Here is a 20,803-nt window from a genome sequence, read left to right as displayed (position 1 = left end):
AGTCCCAGAGTCATGACCTCGTGTTTATGTTTTGTTGTAGTAGCACCCCTCTTCTAGATATAAACATATGTTTGGTTATCTGTAGCAGTGTAACAGATCACCCTAAACTTAGTGGTATTAAATAGCAGTGTAATTATAATTGTTATCTTATATTAACAATAATAAGCGTATTAATATATAAATTATGTAAGTAAAAATTACTCAGTGCTTTGAGAGGCCGAGGTAGGATTGCTTGAGGCCAGGAGTTCAGAACCAGCTTGGGTAACATAGCAGACCTGGCTCTATAAAAAACAAGAACAAAAATATTAGCTAGGTATGGTGGGCATGTGCCTGTAGTCCCAGCTACTCAGGGGGCTGAGGCTGGAGGATCACTTGAGCCCAGGAGTTCGAGGTTACAGTGAGCTATGGTAATGCCACTGCATTCCAGCCTTGGCAACAGTCTCTTAAAAAAAAAAATTATATGTTTGAAACACTCTATTTCTACATTTTCACCCCTCAGATTGTCAATGATTAAAAAAATACAATACAGTGTGTTGGAGAAAATGTGGGAAAACATACTTGCATATTACTAGAGAGCAGTTTGGCTAATTTGGCAATATTGACATGCAAATTTTACTTTTAAGAATAGACCCGGCCGGGCGCGGTGGCTCAAGCCTGTAATCCCAGCACTTTGGGAGGCCGAGACGGGCGGATCACGAGGTCAGGAGATCGAGACTATCCTGGCTAACACGGTGAAACCCCGTCTCTACTAAAAATACAAAAAACTAGCCGGGCGAGGTGGCGGGCGCCTGTAGTCCCAGCTACTCCGGAGGCTGAGGCAGGAGAATGGCGTAAAACCCGGGAGGCGGAGCTTGCAGTGAGCTGAGATCCGGCCACTGCACTCCAGCCCGGGCGAAAGAGCAAGACTCCGTCTCAAAAAAAAAAAAAAAAAAAAAAAAAAACAAAGAATAGACCCAAAATTGTGTATACAGTGTTACTCAGGTAGCATTATTTATTTTAACAGTAATTTAGAAAAAACCTCAGTGTCCGTCAATAGGGGCTGGTTAACAATTAAACATTAAGTAACAATGGAATGCCAAATCATAAAATCCCGTGGGAAGCTTTTCATGTATTGATATATAGTGATTTAAAGTATATATCCTTGAACTTTAATAGAGAGCTGTGTGTATATTATAGTATCATTTGTGTAAAGGTGGAGAAAGTCAGGAGAATATGCATATTTGAATAAATATACATAAAATGTCTCTGGATAAATAAGAAACTGACTGTCAGTTGCCTTTGGCAAGCATGGGGTGGCTGGGGAAAGAAGTATGAGGGAGATTTCACTCTATGTATATTTAAACTTTTAAAATTATTATTTAAAGTAAGATTTTAAATTTATTTAGTATTAGGAAGTTTTAACTTATAGTCAAAATACATTCTGTCAAAGGGAGGATGGAGAGTCAAGATAAAAGAAAATAGAAGGTAGATAAACATTTAAAAATACTAATGCTGGGCATGGTTGTTCATGCCTATAATTCCAGCACTTTGGGAGGCCGCAGCAGGAGAATAGGTTGAGGCCAGGAGTTTGAGACCAGCCTGGTCAACATAGCAAGACCTGGTCTTTACAAACAAACAAGCAAAAATATTATTCAAAGAAAAACTGATGTGACTTTCGGTAGTCTCAAACTCTAGTGTTAAATTTGTCCCTGATTTCCTGGAGTCGGTTATCCATTATGCTTGCTGCTTGATACTCCAGTTAGCTACTTATCCACTGTTAACAGTGCCTTAACTTTTGACCTGAATACCTATTTATACCTAGACAGATTAAAAAATGCAACCTTAAATATAATACAACTTCAGTGGCCTCTTAATATTTTCTCCCTACGTCACAAAAATGGAGTTGTTGACATATAAAAATAGATGCATTTCTGTTTATAATTTCATACTACCTGCTTTACAGAATAGAAGGAAAACATCTTTTCTATTAAAAATGGTTTTAAAAATGTTGGGAATTCTACAGGGTAGGTAATAATTGAAATACTGGGGTTTTTGTTGTTGTTATTTTTTGTTTTCATTTTTTTGGGGGGAGTGGAGGGGATAGGGTCTCATTCTTTTGCCCATACTGGACTGAAGTGACACAGTCTTGGCTCCCTGCAACCTCCGCCTCCCAGGCTCAAGTGATTCTCCTGCCTCAGCCTCCCAAGTAGCTGGGACTATAGGTGCGTGCCACCACACCTGGCTAGTTTTTGTATTTTTAGTAGAGATGGAGTTTTGCCATGTTGCCAAGGCTGGTTTTGACATCCTGGGCTCAAGCAATCCCCCCGCCCACCCCCGCCAGCCTCTCAAAGTGCTGGGATTACAGGCATGAGCCACCATGCCAATAATTAAAATACTTTTAAATACCAGTTGTATCTGCTTTACATATTTTAAAACATCTGATTTGTTTTTTTGTTTTTCAAAATGTATGACTACATTAGTTAGCTGTTTACCTCTAGGCTTTGGCCAGTAGAGTATAAATTATAACTATAGAGTAATTTCATGTGTCCTCTGATGATGTGATATATTTTCCTAAAACTATAGATACTTTTAAAAGGAAGTTTTTGTTATTCTGATATTCCTTAAATACAATTTCAGTAAAGAACCTAGAGAAAGCATTTTTCCCCTTGTTGCAGCTTAATTTTTCTTTGTATTTAAAAGAAGATACTTTTATGGATTTGGTAAGTGTAAATTTTCAAATTGATAGGTATGAATGGTTTAAAGTTTATGAAAACCTTTCCCAACAGTATTTAGATGCTTGTTCATTTGCTTGATTTAGGGGATCCACATATTATTAAGAAATTTTTTGGTATATTTTACTCTTATTAAAACCAATCACAAACCATATAGCCCTGATCATTTGTTTTATGTAAGAATAGACTAGTTATATGGGGACAGGTGTACTTGAGCATTTGCAACATTAATTAAAATGTTTTTCTTAAAATGGTTGGCTTTTAGACTAACAATATGCTAAGATAAACCAAAAATCAGCTTTTAAATGAATGCCTCTAGGAGTTGACCAGCTACATAGTTAGTTCAGAGATGGAAAACCTGGTTTTCTGGATCAGTTAGCTGAGGTTAGATCTGTCCCTTGAGTGTGTATCCTATAATGCCATGTTTTTGGCTAGACTTTGTGGATGATTTTTCAGATGTCTAAACTAAGCTTATAAAGTAAAAATAGATTTTTTTTTTTTTGCCAATTAAGAAAACATATAGCAAATACCAATTGTATTCAAGAAATAGCATACTTAAGACTTATTTAAAGGTGCTAATTGATCATAGTCTGATAATTCTTTTTAATATTAAAAGTAATTTTATGTGAGCCTTGGGGTATAAGAAGCATCACTGCTTTTAGGAATCTATAAATATGGGATAAATTGACTTCTGAAAAAAAGTAATTTTTTGTTTAATGAAGACATTTTTAATAAAAGTGTTTTATCTGTATTACCAACCCAAAAAGCTTACCAGTTTCCTTTAACTGTATTGGTTGTGATGTGTTTTCCTTCTTTAGAGTTGTCTCTGTGGGAAGTTTGTCCTCCGTCCATTGCGACCATGCCGCAGATACTCAACTTCAGGCAGCTCTGGGTATGTAGTGTGTCTCCCTATAACCAGGCTTTTCACTGTGTGCTGCTAAGGGAGTATGTGTGTGTTTTCCTTGAATGTGGGAATAGCTGTCTAAACCTTTTTTTTTTAAGGGATACATACACCGAAGCTTTGCTGTAACATTGTTGGGCTATCTTCTGGAGCATTGTTTGTAGGTAATAATTTGTTAATAATGCACCTTTTGGCTCTTTGGTAATTGGATGGCATCTGAAGCAGAGCTCTCCTTGCATGTGCAGTCTTCCATTCTACGGCAAATAGATTTATATCCAGAACTCAGCATGTTGTAACTTAAATAAGTGTTAAATTTATTTGGCATTTTATTATCTTTTCATGTTGTGACTTAAACAAGTGTTAAATTTATTTGGCATTTTATTATCTTTTTTTTTTTTTTTTTTTAAGACAGAGTCTTGCTCTGTTGCCCAGGCTGGAGTGCACTGGCTCGATCTTGGCTCAGTGCAACCTCCGCTTCCCAGGTTCAAGCGATTTTTCTGCCTCTGCCTCTGCCTCAGCCTCCCCTGTATCTGGGACTATAGGTGCGTGTCACCATGCCCAGCTAATTTTTGTATTTTTAGTAGAGACAGGGTTTTGCGATGTTGGCCAGGCTGGTCTCGAACTCCTGACCTCAGGTGATCCATCCGCCTCGGCCTGTCAAAGTGCTGGCATTACAGGTGTGAGCCACCATGCCTGGCTGATGTTTTATTATCTTTTGTAAAGAGTTTATTGTGTTTAGGCCAGGTGCAGTGGCTCACACTTATAATCCCAGCACTTCAAGAGGCCGAGGCGGGCGGATCACCTGAGGTCAGGAGTTTGAGACCAGCCTGGCCATCATGGTGAAATCCCATCTCTACTAAAAATACAAAAATTAGCCGGGCATGGTGGCGCATGCCTGTAATCCCAGCTACTCGGGAGGCTGAGGCAGGAGAATCACCTGAACCCGGGAGGCGAAGGTTACAGTGAGCTAAGATCATGCCATCGCACTCCAGCCTGAGGAAGACTTTGTCTCAAGAAAAAAAAAAAAAAGTTTATTGTGTTTATAGAAATGTTTGATTGAGGAAGAGGAGCCTTGAAAGTTAGTGATAGTTCTTGTTTGGATTCAGAGAGAATATCATGATTGTGGACATGTTGAATTAAATGTTAAAGGGTGGATTCCTAGATATTGTAGTTATTTTTAGTTACTCATACTTTTTTCTATTTCTTTTTTTTTTTTTTTTTTTTTTTTTGAGACAAGGTCTTGTTCTGTTGCTCCAGGCTGGAGTGCAGTCGCATGATCACGGCTCACTGCAGCCTTGATCTCCCAGGCTTGAGCATTCCTCCTACCTCGGCCTCGTGATTAGCTGGGGCACCTGCTACTATACTTGGCTAATTTTTTTTGGCAAGGGGCGGCGGGTAGAGATGGGATCTTACTATGGTGCCTAGGGTGGTTTCGAACTCCTGGGCTCAAGCAACCCTTTAATCTAGGCCTCCCAAAATGAATAAATACTATTTTTGGTGGCAACATGTTAGAAACAAATCAGGAAAAGGTGATGTGCAGATGTGGTGGTAAACTTGGCTGCTATGATCTGAATTTGTGGTAGATAAGTAGAGGCTAGAGGTCTTTGAGATGGTTACATTGGTATAGGAAAATAGGTGTAGGAGAGCCAATAAATATAAATGTATTTCCTATTTCTTTCACTTAGGTTGACTACTGGCAAAATTGCTGGAGCTGGCCTTTTGTTTGTTGGGGGAGGTATTGGTGGCACTATCTTATATGCCAAATGGGATTCCCATTTCCGGGAAAGTGTAGAGAAAACCGTACCTTACTCAGACAAACTCTTCGAGATGGTTCTTGGTTCTGCAGTTTATGATGTTCCATTGCCAAAGAAATCGGTAAGAGTTTTAAACAATATTTCAGTTTATCCAATGAAATACTTTAAAAGCAAGTTGTTTTCATGTTGAAAATACAGTTTTCTTTTGATATTCTTGAAGGAGTGGTTCAGGACTTCCCGTGGATACAAAAATCCCATGGATACTCAAGTCTCAGATATAAAATGTTACAGTATTTGCATATAACCTATGTACACCCTCCCATATACTTTAAATCATCTCTAGATTAGATGTGATATCTAATACAGTGTAAATGCTGTGTAAATTTTCATTATACTTTGTTATTTAGGGAATGATGACGAAAAAAAGTGTCCATGTTCAGTACAGGTGCAGTTTTTTTCTTTTATTGTTTTTTGTTTGTTTTTGGTTTTTTTTTTTTTTTGAGATGGAGTTTCACTCTTGTTAACCAGGCTGGAGTGTAGTGGTATGATCTTGGCTTGCTGCAACCTCCGTCTCCTGGGTTCAAGCGATTCTCCTGCCTCAGCCTCCCGAGTAGCTGGGATTACAGGCACCTGTCAACATGCCAGGCTAATTGCTTGTATTTTTAGTAGAGATGGGGTTCACCATGTTGGCCAGACTGGTCTCGAACTCCTGACCTCAGGTGATCCACCCGCCTCAGCCTCCCAAAGTGCTGGGATTACAGGTGTGAGCCACGGTGCCTGGCCAGTTTTCTTTAAATTGAACTAATAGTAGCTGGTACAGATGGATAATTATGCTTTTGGAGTCCCATAAGTGCTGTCAGTACATACCACATAGAAAATAACTGTGCTGCACATAAGGGTAAATGGAGGAGACACCTTGGGCAGAGGTAACCATGGTTGCCCTGTGGACTGAGGGGGATGTCTATATGTTATCCCATGCTGTTGCAGCTATCAAGCTCTTACTTAGAACACTATAAAAACAAGTGCAGAATGGTCATGACATAAAACCATGTATTATGGTTAGTAGTGGTTCCTTTTAGACCATAACACAAAGTCACAGAATTTTCAGCTAGATGCTGATTAGTTGACAGGATATCTTCTATTCCTGTAACTGTGTGTGTATTCCTTTTTTTCTCACCAGCCTAAAAAAAATTTTTTTTTTTTTTTTTTTTTTGACACAGAGTCTTGCTCTGTCACCTAGGCTTGAGTACAGTGGTGTGATCTCGGCTCATTGCAAATTCCGCCTCCTGGGTTCCAGCAATTCTTCTGCTTCAGCCTCCCAAGTAGCTGGGACTACAGGCGTGTGCCACCATGTCCAGTTAATTTTTGCATTTTTTTATTAGAGATGGGGTTTCACCATGTTGGCCAGGCTGGTCTCAAACTCCTGACCTCAGGTGATCCGCCCACCTTGGCCTCCTAAAATGCTGGGATTATAGGCGTGAGCCACCACGCCCAGCCTAAAAGTTTTTTTAAACTCTAATCTTAAATGTTTCATCATTCACACACAGCTTCTTGTAAAAAACAAAAATTTTGTAAAAGAGCATGGATTTTTGACTCTTTGGTATTGGGTATTTCTTTATGCTATGAGGCTGGACATGGCTGATCAGTTTATTCTTAGAAACTGGGTGGACTTACTCTCTAGTATCTAACATGATCTAGAGACCCATCCTATAGCAAAGTTAACGTTTGGGAAAAGAACTGTCATCTAACTTCCTCCCTGTAACCCACCCCGACCATACTTTTTCAACATGTTTTTGACTAGTCTTCTACATCATTTATTCTTCTATACGGACTTTAAAATGACCATACTGACTGAGGGAGATAATGTGGCAGCTTCATAAGTCAAGGAGCAGAACCCTGTGGATTTATTCTAAAATCCTGAATCTATTTTAAGCTTCATGACCCAGGAGAAATAGCTGAAAGCTATTCTAGGAGCATGGAGTATGGTTAAAAAATTCAGAGCAGTGTTCTTTTCTCAGTTGACATGACTTCAAATGTCATTCTTTGTAGATGAATCCTTTATCCCTCCAAATAGCCTCTTCTCACTCCACTTTAGCTACCTTGGAGAACATTTCTACTTAATAACTCAGCACGTTTGTACTACACCACCTCCATACTTATACTACTCCTTATTTGCTTTTTTATATTAAAGATAGTATACCAAGTTGTCAGGTGTAGCTAGGCCAGAATTCGTAGATTCTTCACAGGTTGCCCATATTTCATTAGCTATCCTATCTTGTTTAATCTTCTTGCATTACCACTATCTGTACTCCTATTCTGACCTTTATCACTTCATATCCAAATTATCTTCTTAACTAGACCTGTTGCTCTCCATGTGCACACAGTCTTTCCCATCTTCCTCCCAGTCTCTACCCACCTAGATCTCTCCTAACAGAATCTGGGTCATCTTTATATCAATATCAGAGAATCTTCTAAAAGAAGTGCTATGATATTTTCATGATAACACCTATTAATGTACTTCTAGATATTTCGTGTTGTTTAAAAGAAGACCACAGGATGTAATGTTTAAAAGAAGACCACGGGATGTAAAAACTAGAGAAATCTTAGAGTCTATCTCACCTTCTGAATAAGTATGAAGCCAGTAGTGCTTAAATGTCAACCTAGGAACTGGCCATTGGACTCCTTTATTTCTGTAGTTTGTGGTCTTTGCTAACTTTTAAGTTGACATTCAATACCCTTGGCAATCTGGCACTTGTTTACCTTTGCAGCCTTATCTCTGGGTCCTGCACATAAGCCCTTAGCTCTGCACCAGTTGCCCTTCATTACAAATATGTCTTTGCTTTCCTCATTTATTCCACCAATGTTAATCAAGTGATTAAAATGTTCCAAGGGCCATGCTTAAAGAGAGAACTCAGATCTAAGATCCCTTCCATTTGTCCAGCTTTTTACAGGATGGTCTCCTAACCAGAATGACTTCCTTTCCTTTGCCCATTAATGTTCTCTTCAAGGGCTGCATCCTTCACTGCATAGACTTAATTTTCTCTCCTCTGAATTACAATAGCAGTTAGTGTTCCTATTTTTTACCATTTATTCAAGCACTCTCTACTGTTAAACATTGTGTCAACTTGTTGCTGTGCATTATATTTCATGGTAACCTTTTTAGTAGCAACATGATTTGTTGTAACATTGTCTCTATATTTACTGTCCATGCATAAAATCTTTTTGATGGACATGGAATAACACCTGCTTAAATGGTTACAACTGTTATATTCCTGGATAGAACTTCATATCATAAAAATGTCATTTCTCTCAAATATATATGTATGTCATTAAAGATAGTACCAAGGTAGTACCAAATATGTATTGAGATAATACCATAATACATTGAGATAGTACCAAATTACATTAAGATAGTACTAAATATATATGACATACATATATATGTTTGAGAGAAATGTATATGTATATATTAGAGAGAAATGTTTTTATGGTGTGTCTATTCACACAAATCTAGTAAGAATTTGAATGAATTTTTCTAGATGGTGAGGAACCAGATAATACAGTTTTAACATTCATATGGAGGAATTAATGATGTACATGACTACTCAAGAACATTTTGAAAAAGGCATGAGGGGGGTGCTTTTCTAGATAGACTTTTTTATACTGCTACTTTAATAAGATTGTGACACAGGAAAAGAAATTAGAGGAATAGAGCAACTGAATTTGGAAATAGATCACACACACACTTTAATTGTGAGAATGTAAATCACTAGAATCTTAAGTGAAAGTGATCTGTTAACATCTGTTAAAAATATACAACCCCTTTGACCCAGCAATTCCTCTTCTGAAAACTGTCCGATAGATGTCACTCTATGGTGCTTTTCAGTTAAACGGACAGGGATGGATGTTCATTGCTTTATTTGTAGCAGCAAAGCAAAACAAAACAGGAAACAACTTGAATGACTATAGAGGAGAAGTTGACCAAATTATGGGAAATCGTTATATGAGGATGTTATGCAACTAAAAAGAATTTCTTGACCTGAAAGAGAATGTCCATGATATAGTGTTAAATGAAAAAAAAAAGAGCAAGTTACAAGGTAATTTGTATAATATAACCCTATTTTGGTTTGTTTAAGGAAGTGAAACATTGTTTATGTGTATATACTTGAGTTTTTGCTCAGGAGTAGAAGGATAGATTCCAGGCTATTATCAGTGCCTACCTAAGAGAGTGGAAAGGGAAAGGAGCAGTGAAGAGGCAAGTTAAAGCCACTGGTATATCTTGGTATTGTTTTGCTTGTTACAGTAATCATTCTTCATCATTCAAAAATAATATTTTAATGAAAATGGAAATAATTCTAGTTTCTGGTAATGACTAAGTTCAGAACCATCTCTGTTGTGTTTAAGTAGTCATGTTAGGGATATCTGAGTCCTACTGCTAAGTTAGGGCAAAAAGTGGAATAACATAAGTGGAAATAAAAATAAAAGTAATTTTCCCTGGCACATATCTGGCAGCCCTCTTAAATGAACAATGTCTTAAACTTAAGGCAGGCAATAATTGGGAAAGAGGAAGGCAAGCCTTGCTTACAAATTGATATCATATATCTTATTGTGCAATTGCATGAATCCTGGCAATCAAAGAAACAAAATTCATGTATATTTTTACTCAGAGCCTTTAATAATCATTTGCTTCTAACTGAATGTATACAGAAGACATCATAATTTGATTTAGAAAGGAAATTATAATAGTCTTCTTAATACTGTGTAAGTACAAGGAATGGTGTTTAATGAGAAGATCATGTGTCATGGACTTTACTGGTCACCCTAATAGAAACCTTTGTTACTATTAAAATATGGGCTGGTCATTTGGAATGAAATTTCTGGACTGCACTTTTCTAGTAATGGTGGTTTCTCTCAACTATGTTTAATAAAATATATGTGTTATAGAGTGTTGATAACTTTACGTTAAAAGCCTGAAAGACTTGACATTTGAAATACTGCAAATTACTGTACCTTTTTAAAAAATAGTAGTATATCTGAAATGTTAAATAAATGTTTTTTATTTCCAAGATTCAGTCTGGTCCACTAAAAATCTCTAGTATATCAGAAGTAATGAAAGAATCTAAACAGCCTGCCTCACAACTCCAGAAACAAAAGGGAGATACTCCAGCTTCAGCAACAGGTACTTATATTTTAACCATCTTTTTAAAATTCTAGGTAAATCTCTTCACCAATTATTATTATTATTATTATTTTTCTTGAGACAGAGTTTCGTTCTTGTTGCCCAGGCTGGAGTGCAACGGCATGATCTCGGCTCACCGCAGCCTCCACCTCCTGGGTTCAAGCAATTCTCCTGCCTCAGACTCCTGAGTAGCTGGGATTACAGGCATGTGCCAGCACACTCCGCTAATTTTCTATTTTTACTAGAGGTGGAGTTTCTCCATGTTGGTCAGGCCGGCTCAAACTCCCGCCCTCAGGTGATCCGCCCGCCTTGGCCTCCCAAAGTGCTGCGATTACAGGCGTGAGCCACCATGCCCAGCCTCTTCACCAGTTCTCTATCTTCTCTTCTTTCTTAGTGATGAAAGTGTCTTGCTCTAGTCCCTGCAGATATTTTTTGACTTCAGAAACTACCAGTCACCCCACCCTAATTTACAGCACTTGCCTGTTGAACTCTAACCTCTTCAGTATACATTTGAACTTCTTATGTTTCTCCTTTGTTGCATCTGTTCTTAATTAAATCACTCGACTTTAATTCAGCAGATATTTACTGTCTTTTCTGTGCGAGACATTCTTGTAAGCCCTGGGGAAATAGCCATGAACAAAACAGTTAAAAAAAAATTCCAGCTAATATTTCTTGATTGGATAAGGAGAGGGAATAAACAAGTAAAATGTGTAGGACGTCAGACATTGTGGGAAGGAATACTGCAGTTTTAAATGGAGTGTGTAAGGAATACCTTACCTGGAAGGGGTTATCTGAGCAAAGATTAGAAAGACATAAGGAGGGTAAGTCATGTAAAAGGGTGGTGGGGAAAAAGCATCCCAGGCAGCAGGATTAGCTGGTGTAGAGACTTGACATATTCAAGCAAAGGGCAGATGAGGCTAGAGTGAATTGAGTAAGGGGAGAACAGGAGCAAATGAGGTCAGAGAGGGAGCAAAAAGTTTATTGTGGCAGTCCTTGGAAGCCATTGTAATAATTTTAGGCCAGGTGCAGGGGCTCATGTCTGTAATCCCAGCACTTTGGGAAGCCAAGGTAGGAGGATCACCTAAGCCCAGGAGTTTGAAAGCAGCCTGGGCAACATAGCAAGATCCTGTTTCTATAAAAAATTAAAAATTAGCTGGGGATGGTGGTGCATGCCTGTAGTCCCAGCACTTGAGAGGGAGGACCACTTGAGCCCAGGAGGTTGAGGCTGCAGTGAGCTCTGATTGCACAACTACACTCCAGCCTGGGTGACAGGGCAAGACTCTGTCTCAAACAAACAAAAGAAAATGTTTCATGTTCTGGGTGGGATGGGAAGAGAATGCTGAGCCAGGGGATTGATAATTGACTGTTACTTGGTTTAAAACCAAGGCCGGGCACAGTGGCTCACACCTGTAATCCCAGCACTTTGGGAGGCCGAGGAGGTAGGATCACTTGAGCCTAGGAGTTTGAGACCAGTCTGGGCAAGAGAGGTAGACCCTGTATCTACAAAAAAATTTAAAAATTAGCGAAGTGTGATGGTACACACCTGTAGTCCCAGCTATGTGCCAGAGGCTGAGGTGGGGGTATTGCTTGTTCCTGGGAGGTCGAGGTTGCAGTGAGCCATGATGGTGCCACTATACTCCAGCCTGGGCAACAGAGTGAGACCTTGTCTCAAAAATAAAAATCAATCAATCAATAAATATATAAAATACTACACACAAAAAAGATTGATTGATTGATAGAGATGGGGTCTTGCTATGTTGGCCATGTTTGGTCTTGGCCTCAAGCAGTCCTTCCATCTTGGCCTCCCAAAGTGTGCAAAAAAAAAAAAAAAATTATATATATATATATGTATATGTATATTTTAACTCAGTTCTGTTCTTGATCACTGTGACCTTTCATCTTTGTGTTTAAAACTGTAATCTTTTTCCTGCTCACACATCTTCCACCTCTCTTCAAAACAATTAAAAAATATCCTGTTTAGTTGCTTTCTTTTGTCTGTCTTCATCATTAACAGGCTTTTTCCTATGTTATTCTTTTTCCATGTTGTGTAAATGTCCACTTCTTGTGTGTTAATATTTAATATTATTACTAGAAGCCTTGCCTGGAATAATGTTGGTTAAAATGTGGGTGGATGCAGACAAGACTTCTTTTCTTTTGTTCTTTCCCAACCATTGTCCACTTTGTGTGAGTTTATATATGCAGTGGACAGTGCTCCTGTTTGTGTGTTATTCAAACATGTGGCAGTACAAATATTTGTGTCTTTAAGGAGTCAGATGTGAAGTGGGTGGTGATGGTAGTAAATTCCTGTCTGTTTCTCTGTTAACCTAGGAAAGTATAGATACCATGAGTAACATATATTTATAGCACCTACAGAAGCAGCTCAAATTATTTCTGCAGCAGGTGATACCCTGTCAGTCCCAGCCCCTGCGGTTCAGCCTGAGGAATCTTTAAAAACTGATTACCCTGAAATTGGTGAAGGAAAACCCACACCTGCGCTTTCAGGTAATTTAATTATTTCTGTTTGTTCTTTTATGAATGATATGCTCATCAGAACTATGTAATGGCTAGGTAACATGTAGGCACTATGTATACATTTACACTAGGTTCAGGTCTTCAGACTTTCTTAGGAAATTTTAAAAATTTAAGTGTCCAAATACATCTTTTTAAACAAGGAGATTAAAGACTGATTCCTATTTCTTCATTTTGGAATCATTAAGAGTAATGATAATGGTTTTAGAATTCTTACCGCAGAAATGCCCTGTGTTGATACAACTGGCCAGTACAAATGATGCTGGTTTTTATATCCCTGTTAGCTATTAAAATTCTGTGCTGAAATTTGATTTCCTCTTATTTACTTTTGCTGCAAGAAGAAGCATCTTCATCTTCTATAAGGGAGCGACCACCTGAAGAAGTTGCAGCTCGCCTTGCACAACAGGAAAAACAAGAACAAGTTAAAATTGAGTGTATGTAAACCAGACAGCTTCTTAAGGATTTTGGGTCATCTCCCAGTTGCTCTCTTCTTAAACTATCAGCACAAGTTTGTCATCTGTCAGCTAGTTGTGGTTTCTTTTGTTGCTATTGTTGTTTTTTAGTGGCATTGCTTTATTCACCACCTTCATTTCATCCCAACTTCTTTTACCCAAGTGACAAAGGCTATTCTTAGTGTATAGTTGGTGAAAACTCCAAATAATACTAAAGATTATGTTAGCACTAAAGATTATTTATACTCTGGGTAACAGAAATTGATTATTTATGTTTTTTTTTTAGTTGTTTTTTTTTTTTTTTTTTTTGAGACGGAGTCTTGCTCTGTCGCCCAAGCTGGAGTGCAGTGGCCGGATCTCAGCTCACTGCAAGCTCTGCCTTTCCGGTTCACGCCATTCTGCCTCAGCCTACCGAGTAGCTGGGACTATAGGCGCCCGCCACCTCGCCCGGCTAGTTTTTTGTATTTTTTAGTAGAGACGGGGTTTCACCGGGTTAGCCAGGATGGTCTCGATCTCCTGACCTTATGAGCCGCCCGTCTCGGCCTCCCAAAGTGCTGGGATTACAGGCTTGAGCCACCGCGCCCGGCGATTATTTATGTTTTAACAGCTTGCCTAAAAGTCCTTTACTTATTTTTTTTGAGACAGGCTCTTTTTTTCTGTCACCCAGGCTGGAGTGTGGTGGCACTGTCATGGCTCACTGCAGCCTCAGCCTCCCAGGCCGAAGCCATCGTCCCACCTCAGCCTCCTCTGTAGCTGGGACTACAGGTGCGCGTACCACCATACCCAGCTAATTTTTTAAAAAAATTTTGTAGACACAGGCATCTCACTATGTTGCCTAGACTGGTCTCGTACTCCTGGGCTCAAGTGATCCTCCCACCTTGGACTCCCAAAGTGCTGGGATTACAGGCGTGATCCCCTGTACCCAGCCCTAAGAGTCTTTTATTAATAATTGTCAATTTATAATTGTAAATAACTGTTTGTTAATAATTGTACATTTATTTGTTGGAGTCAGAATGGCTTACACTGCCTTATCATCTAGCCTCTGGACTCTCTAGTAGTGCTCTCGTCTGACACTGGTGGGGCATGGAATGTTCTACACATCGCTGGTTTCCAGCTAACAAGCATATTCCTTTTTAAGTTTCAATTTTATGGTTTTTTTGTTTGTTTGTTTGTTTTTGAGACGGAGTCTCGCTCTGTCGCCCAGGCTGGAGTGCAGTGGCCGGATCTCAGCTCACTGCAAGCTCCGCCTCCCGGGTTCACGCCATTCTCCTGCCTCAGCCTCCAGAGTAGCTGGGACTACAGGCGCCCGCCACCGCGCCCGGCTAGTTTTTTGTATTTTTTTAGTAGAGACAGGGTTTCACCGTGTTAGCCAGGATGGTCTCGATCTCCTGACCTCGTGATCCGCCCGTCTCGGCCTCCCAAAGTGCTGGGATTACAGGCTTGAGCCACCGCGCCCGGCCTGTTTGTTTGTTTTTAAGGGATGGGCTCTTGCTATGTTGGTCAGGGTAGTGTTGGACTCTTGGCCTCAAGAAGTCCTCCCACCTTGGCCTTCCAAAGTGCTGGGATTACAGGCATGAGCTATCACGCCTGGCCAAGTTTTTTATTATTATTTTTGCTGTCCTTGGTAGGTCAGAATTCTTAAATTTTTTTGATGGTTTAAAAAAGGTAATAGATACTTATAAATTTATTTTTCTGTCTTAAAGCACTTGTAACATGATTTTTTGTACTGTGCTATAATATGTTGATGTCTCTGGAGGTCGTGGGATATAGCTTTTTGCTGGACAGAGAGTTGTTTAAGTACTCATGGCAACTCTTTATAGTTTTTTGATCTCATCATCATTTGTTTTGTTCCTGTTTCCCTTGTAATGTGCTGGTTCTGCCCTACCCTGAGGAACCAATTTTCTTAGAATAGCATAGGTGTCATTCTGTGCCTATGGCATTAGTTTTGCTACTTGGATTTGGATTTTTGTTTTTCATTTTTTGTATTCTTCTGATTGTGTTACAAATATTTTAGAATATTTAATAAATGACTTCTAAGTGAAATGTTTCTTTTTTCCTACTCCTTTTTTCTTTTAGTCCTATTTTTTCTTCACTTTTCACTTTTCTCTCTTTATCACTTGGGCACCTTGAAATTAAGTTATAAATGTAAGATGGAGATGTCTGCTGTTTCAGCTGTTCTTTTCCTTGCCTGGTTCCTCTCATCTTTCATTTTGGGCAAAGTGAACATTTTCAGAATTTTATCTGTCACCTCTTAATTCTCCCTCAAACTTGACTTTAAAAATACACATGCATGCATTTGCATGTGAAATATTTATCAAGGATCAAAGGACAGTGACTAGACCTCTGAAGAGGGCTGGAAGCAGCAGGTGCCTCCCAGCAGCCCACTTTCTGTGGCCTCCATAAAGTGGCTCACAACTACCTGTACTTGATGTCCACTGTTCACTCACGCATGTCATGGGATCCAGATACCACGGTTTCTCTCCCTTGTCCCCTTCTCTCTTTGTATCCCCTGCTCTCGTTTCACTTCTATCACTTCTGTCAATTTCTTTTTATTTTCTCTTTGTTAGTTTTCCTCTTTTATCTTACAGAGGTACCATTTGTAGTTCATCAGGTTCCATTTGTTCATTGCTAGTTTATGCTTCTTTTGCTCAAAATCATCTTTTTTTCTCACTTGTCAAATTTTTTTTTATTTTTTGCCATGTGATATCATTTATTTTATTTATTTATTTATTTTATTATTTATTTATTTATTTATTTAGAGACAGAGTCTCACTCTGTCACCCAGGCTGGAGTGCAGTGATGCAGTCTCGGCTCACTGCAACTTCTGACTCCCAGGTTCACACGATTCTCCCACCTCAGCCTCCGGAGTAGCTGGGACTATAGGCACCCACCACCATGCCGGGATAATTTTTGCATTTTTAGTAGAGATGGGGTTTCACAGTGTTGGCCAGCCTGGTCTCGAACTCGACCTCGGGTGATCTGCCTGCCTCGGCCTTCCAAGGTGCTGGGATTACAGGTGTGAGCCACTGCACCGGCCCATTTATTATTAAATTAGTATTCTCACTAGCCTTCTTTCTTCAAATGACTTTTTTTTTTTTTTTTTTTTTTTTGCATTTTAGTAAATTATCTAAAATGGTTGTTTGCTTTACTTTTTGGTATTCCTGAGACAGCATATAGAAATGTGATCTTAACAGGTGCCTCTTGAACATTGGTGTCTGCTACTTCTTGAGTCCTTTTGTGGAAGAACACTCTCCATTTCAAGTTGCCTTTGGGTTTTGTTTTGGGGTTTTTTGGCCTATTTTTTTATTTGTCTTTTTCTTTCTCCTGTTTTCTTATGTCTTGTCAATATAAGTGTTTTGCTATGAGTATTCCTTCTTGCTAAGGGGATGAAAATGGGCACTTCTTTTTCCCTTTGAGTCTGTACAATTGTTGTTTAAAATGAAGAAAGCTGATGGATTTGTTGAGTTTATAGCCACAAATATGTAAAAGGGGCTATATTGTCCTAAACCTTGTTTCTCCCATTTGAAATACATTACCCTTCTTTAAATAATTTTGAGGGAAAAAAACACTTTTTATTTTGAAAAAGTTTAGATATACAGAAAAGAAAAAGTAGGCTGGGCACGGTGGCTCATGTCTGTAATCCCAGCACTTTGAGAGGCTGAGGTGGGCAGATCACGAGGTCAGGAGATCGAGACCATCCTGGCTCACACGGTGAAACCCCGTCTCCACTAAAAATACAAAAAAATTAGCCAAGGGTGGTGGCAGGCGCCTGTAGTCCCAGCTACTCAGGAGGCTGAGGCAGGAGAATCACATGAACTCAGGAGGCAGAGGTTGCAGTGAACTGAGATCATGCCACTGCACTCCAGCCTGAGCGATAGAGTGAGAGTCCATCTCCAAAAAAAAACCAAGCACAGTGGCTCACGCCTGTAATCCCAACACTTTGGGAGGCCGAGGCAGGCAGATCAGGAGGTCAGGAGATCAAGACCATCCTGGCTAACACAGTGAAACCCCGTCTCTACTAAAAAATACAAAAAAATTAGCTGGGCGTGGTGGCGGGCGCCTGTAGTCCCAGCTACTCAGGAGGCTGAGGCAGGAGAATCACATGAACCCGGGAGGTGGAGTTCACAGTGACCCGAGATCGTGCCGTTGCACGCCAGCCTGGGTGACAGAGCAAGACTCCATCTCAAAAAAAAAAAAAAGAAATAATAAATCATACATTTATCATCCAGACTAAATTATCAGTATTTTACCATACTTTTTTTTTTTTTAAGATGGAGTCTCACTCTGTCGCCCAGGCTGGAGTGCGGTGGCGCGATCTCGGCTCACTGCAACCTCCACCTCCCGGGTTCAAGCAGTTCTCCTGCCTCAGCCTCCCGAGTAGCTGGGACTACAGGCACCCGCCACCATGCCCGGCTAATTTTTGTATTTTTAGTAGAGATGAGGTTTCACCACATTGGTCAGGCTGGTCTCAAACTCCTGACCTTGTGATCCACCCAGCTCGACCTCCCAAAGTGCTGGGATTATAGGCGTGAGCCACCGCACCCACCCTTTACCATATTGTTAAGTGAAACTTTGATTCCCTAAATTTGAGTCTTGTGTATTTTGTTGTTCCTTTTTAAATTTTTTGGGAAATGGAATGGAAGACTAAATAGGAGAACAGCAAAAGTTTAGTCATTTATGGGGTAGGGATTTGTTTTTTAACTGTTCTTTTTTTTTTTTTTTAAGCTCTAGCCAAGAGCTTAGAAGATGCTCTGAGGCAAACTGCAAGTGTCACTCTGCAGGCTATTGCAGCTCAGAATGCTGCGGTCCAGGCTGTCAATGCACACTCCAACATATTGAAAGCCGCCATGGACAATTCTGAGGTGAGCCCAATGAATGATTAGAAGGTTTTTAGCTGTTATGACTTGGGGGTCAAAAAGAAAAATCGGGGGTGGAGAGAAGTGTAATATTTAATAGACTGCTTTCTTCCTTATGGTACGGGCTTTCTCTCACTAGGGGAAGATACCTTTTTTTGTTATTGTTTTGAGATGGAGTCTTGCTCTGTCGCCTGGGCTGGAGTCCAGTGGTGCGATCTCGGCTCACTGCCACCTCCACCTACCAGGTTCAAGCGATTCTCCTGCCTCAGCTTCCCGAGTAGCTGGGATTACAGGCACCCACCACCATACCCGGCTAATTTTTGTACTTTTAGTAGATACAGGGTTTGCCATTTTGGCCAGGCTGGACTGAAACTCTTGACCTCAAGTGATCTGCCTGCCTCGGCCTCCCAAAATGTTGAGATTGCAGACATGAGCCACTGTGCTTGGCCTTAGAGTGATTATCTTTAAAAAACAAAATGAAAAAAGCCTTTAAATTTTTTAGAATGAATTTTATACACTGTGCTTTATTTTATCTTACAACACTGATGCAGTACAGTAATTAGTTCAGATTTGCTTTCATATTTTAATAGTGCTTAAATGTTTTTGTTGTTTGCTTTAAAATTGCTATTTCCATAGATAAACTTTTAAAGATACTTTTCAAACTTGACCTGCAGTGTTTTTGTTTGTTTGTTTGTTTGTTTTGAGACGGATTCTCGCTCTGTTCCCCAGGCTGGAGTGCAGTGGCGCGATCTCGGCTCACTGCAAGCTCCGCCTCCCGGGATCACACCATTCTCCTGCCTCAGCCTCCTGAGTAGCTGGGACTACAGGCGCCCGCCACCATGCCCGGCTAATTTTTTTTTTGTATTTTTAGTAGAGACGAGGTTTCAACGTGGTCTCGATCTCCTGACCTTGTGATCCGCCCGCCTTGGCCTCCCATAGTGCTGGGATTACAGGCATAAGCCACCACGCCTGGCCTTGACTTGCAGTTTTAAGAAATAATACAGAGAGATCCCATGTTCCCTGAAACACCTGCTATTTTAAATGTTTATGATTATTTAATTTATGCTAAACACTTCAAAGAATGAAGTAATAACATTGATTTTTCAAAATTTAATATTGGGACCTAATAAATTATTTTATAATTACATTAAGTTACTTACTATGTATAAATGTATCTCTATTCCAGGTCATTTAAGGAGTAAATTAAAGTAAAATACATAAATTATTAATCTTAAAGATCAGGATCATACATGGTCAGTAAAGTTACTATGCCGTCATAACTCTAGTTTGTAAAAAAAATTTACACACACTTTACATTGTTTCAGTCCTATATACTTATATTACAAAAGAGTTTAATTAGATCTCTGATGTTAATAGCAAGAAACTACAACCTTTGAAAACTTAAGGAAAATTCCATTTTAGTCAAAGTCCAAGAAAAATACTTAAATATCAGAGTTCAGTCAGCAAAGTGGAAACCACTCAGGAAATTTAATTTGCTCGTTACAGATACGGGAAGGCTAGAAGTTGCATGATGTCAGGGTGCTGGGTTCAAACCCAAGTAGACCAGTATCCCTCAGAAGGACACAGATTAGAAGCTTTAAATGCCATGTTACTACTTGGGTATAAGGGTACACAAGGTGGTATTTCGTCTTCCCAGTGCACATAATGTGTAGCACATGGTGATTAGACAATGTAAATCTATTGCAGTCAAGATTTTACAACCTAATGGTAGCAGTTAACAGATTAGAGTATTAGCTAATGTACAAAATAATTAGAAAAATGTATGAACACGTTTTGAAATGTTAAGAATGAATTCCAGCTTTCTTTTTTTCTAGTAGAAGCTACAGGTGCACATGTAATTTCTAGTATATGCTGAATAACTTTCACAAAGCAGTGTTTATGAAGAATTGGATTTGGTAATAGTGGGATTTAGTTTGATTGTAGGGGAATCTGTGTCTGTTACAGAGTAGGTTTTCCTTGGACTTCTGTAAGCAGGAGTACCTTCAACAAGGGTGATAAATGTTGGCCCCCAGATATGTCATTGACATTTACATGCTTTGTGATTCTACTTGGGTTGGTTCATGTGGCCCAAATCAGCGTCCATTCTTTTTTTGTTTTGTTTTTGAGACAGAGTCTCGCTCTGTCACCAGGCTGGAGTGCAGTGGCATGATCTCTGCTCACTGCAGCCTCCACCTCCCAGGTTCAAGCAATTCTCCTGCCTTAGCCTCCCAAGTAGCTGAAATTACAGGTGCCCACCACCACACCTGGCTAATTTTTGTATGTTTAGTAGAGAGAGGGTTTCACTATGTTGGCCAGGCTGGTCTCGAACTCCTGACCTTAAGTAATCCACCTGCCTCCCCTCCCAAAGTGCTGGGATTATAGGCACAAGCCGCCATGCCTGGCACCAAATCAGTATCCATT

General features: G+C 39.6%; 1 protein-coding gene across 9 annotated transcripts in view; it reads left to right on the top strand.

Annotated features, from left to right (window-relative positions):
* The window catches only part of IMMT (inner membrane mitochondrial protein), a 53,784-nt gene that overhangs the window by 11,775 nt on the left and 21,206 nt on the right, over positions 1-20,803 (top strand). For 2 of the 9 annotated variants that reach the window (XM_033175357.1, XM_033175355.1), the window contains exons 2-7: positions 3,530-3,603; positions 5,298-5,487; positions 10,434-10,545; positions 12,910-13,047; positions 13,413-13,508; positions 18,252-18,388. In XM_033175357.1, the coding sequence (XP_033031248.1) occupies positions 3,530-3,603; positions 5,298-5,487; positions 10,434-10,545; positions 12,910-13,047; positions 13,413-13,508; positions 18,252-18,388 (747 nt within the window). The remainder of the gene's footprint in view (positions 1-3,529; positions 3,604-5,297; positions 5,488-10,433; positions 10,546-12,909; positions 13,048-13,412; positions 13,509-18,251; positions 18,389-20,803) is intronic. The other 7 variants (XM_033175356.1, XM_033175361.1, XM_033175360.1 and 4 more) reach the window with 7 other exon arrangements.

Source organism: Trachypithecus francoisi, unplaced genomic scaffold (genome assembly GCF_009764315.1).
Source record: "Trachypithecus francoisi isolate TF-2019V2 unplaced genomic scaffold, Tfra_2.0 Lachesis_group17, whole genome shotgun sequence".
NCBI classification, from domain to species: domain Eukaryota; kingdom Metazoa; phylum Chordata; class Mammalia; order Primates; family Cercopithecidae; genus Trachypithecus; species Trachypithecus francoisi.
Note: the sequence above shows the minus strand (reverse complement) of the source record. Positions and strands in the feature narration are given on the sequence as shown.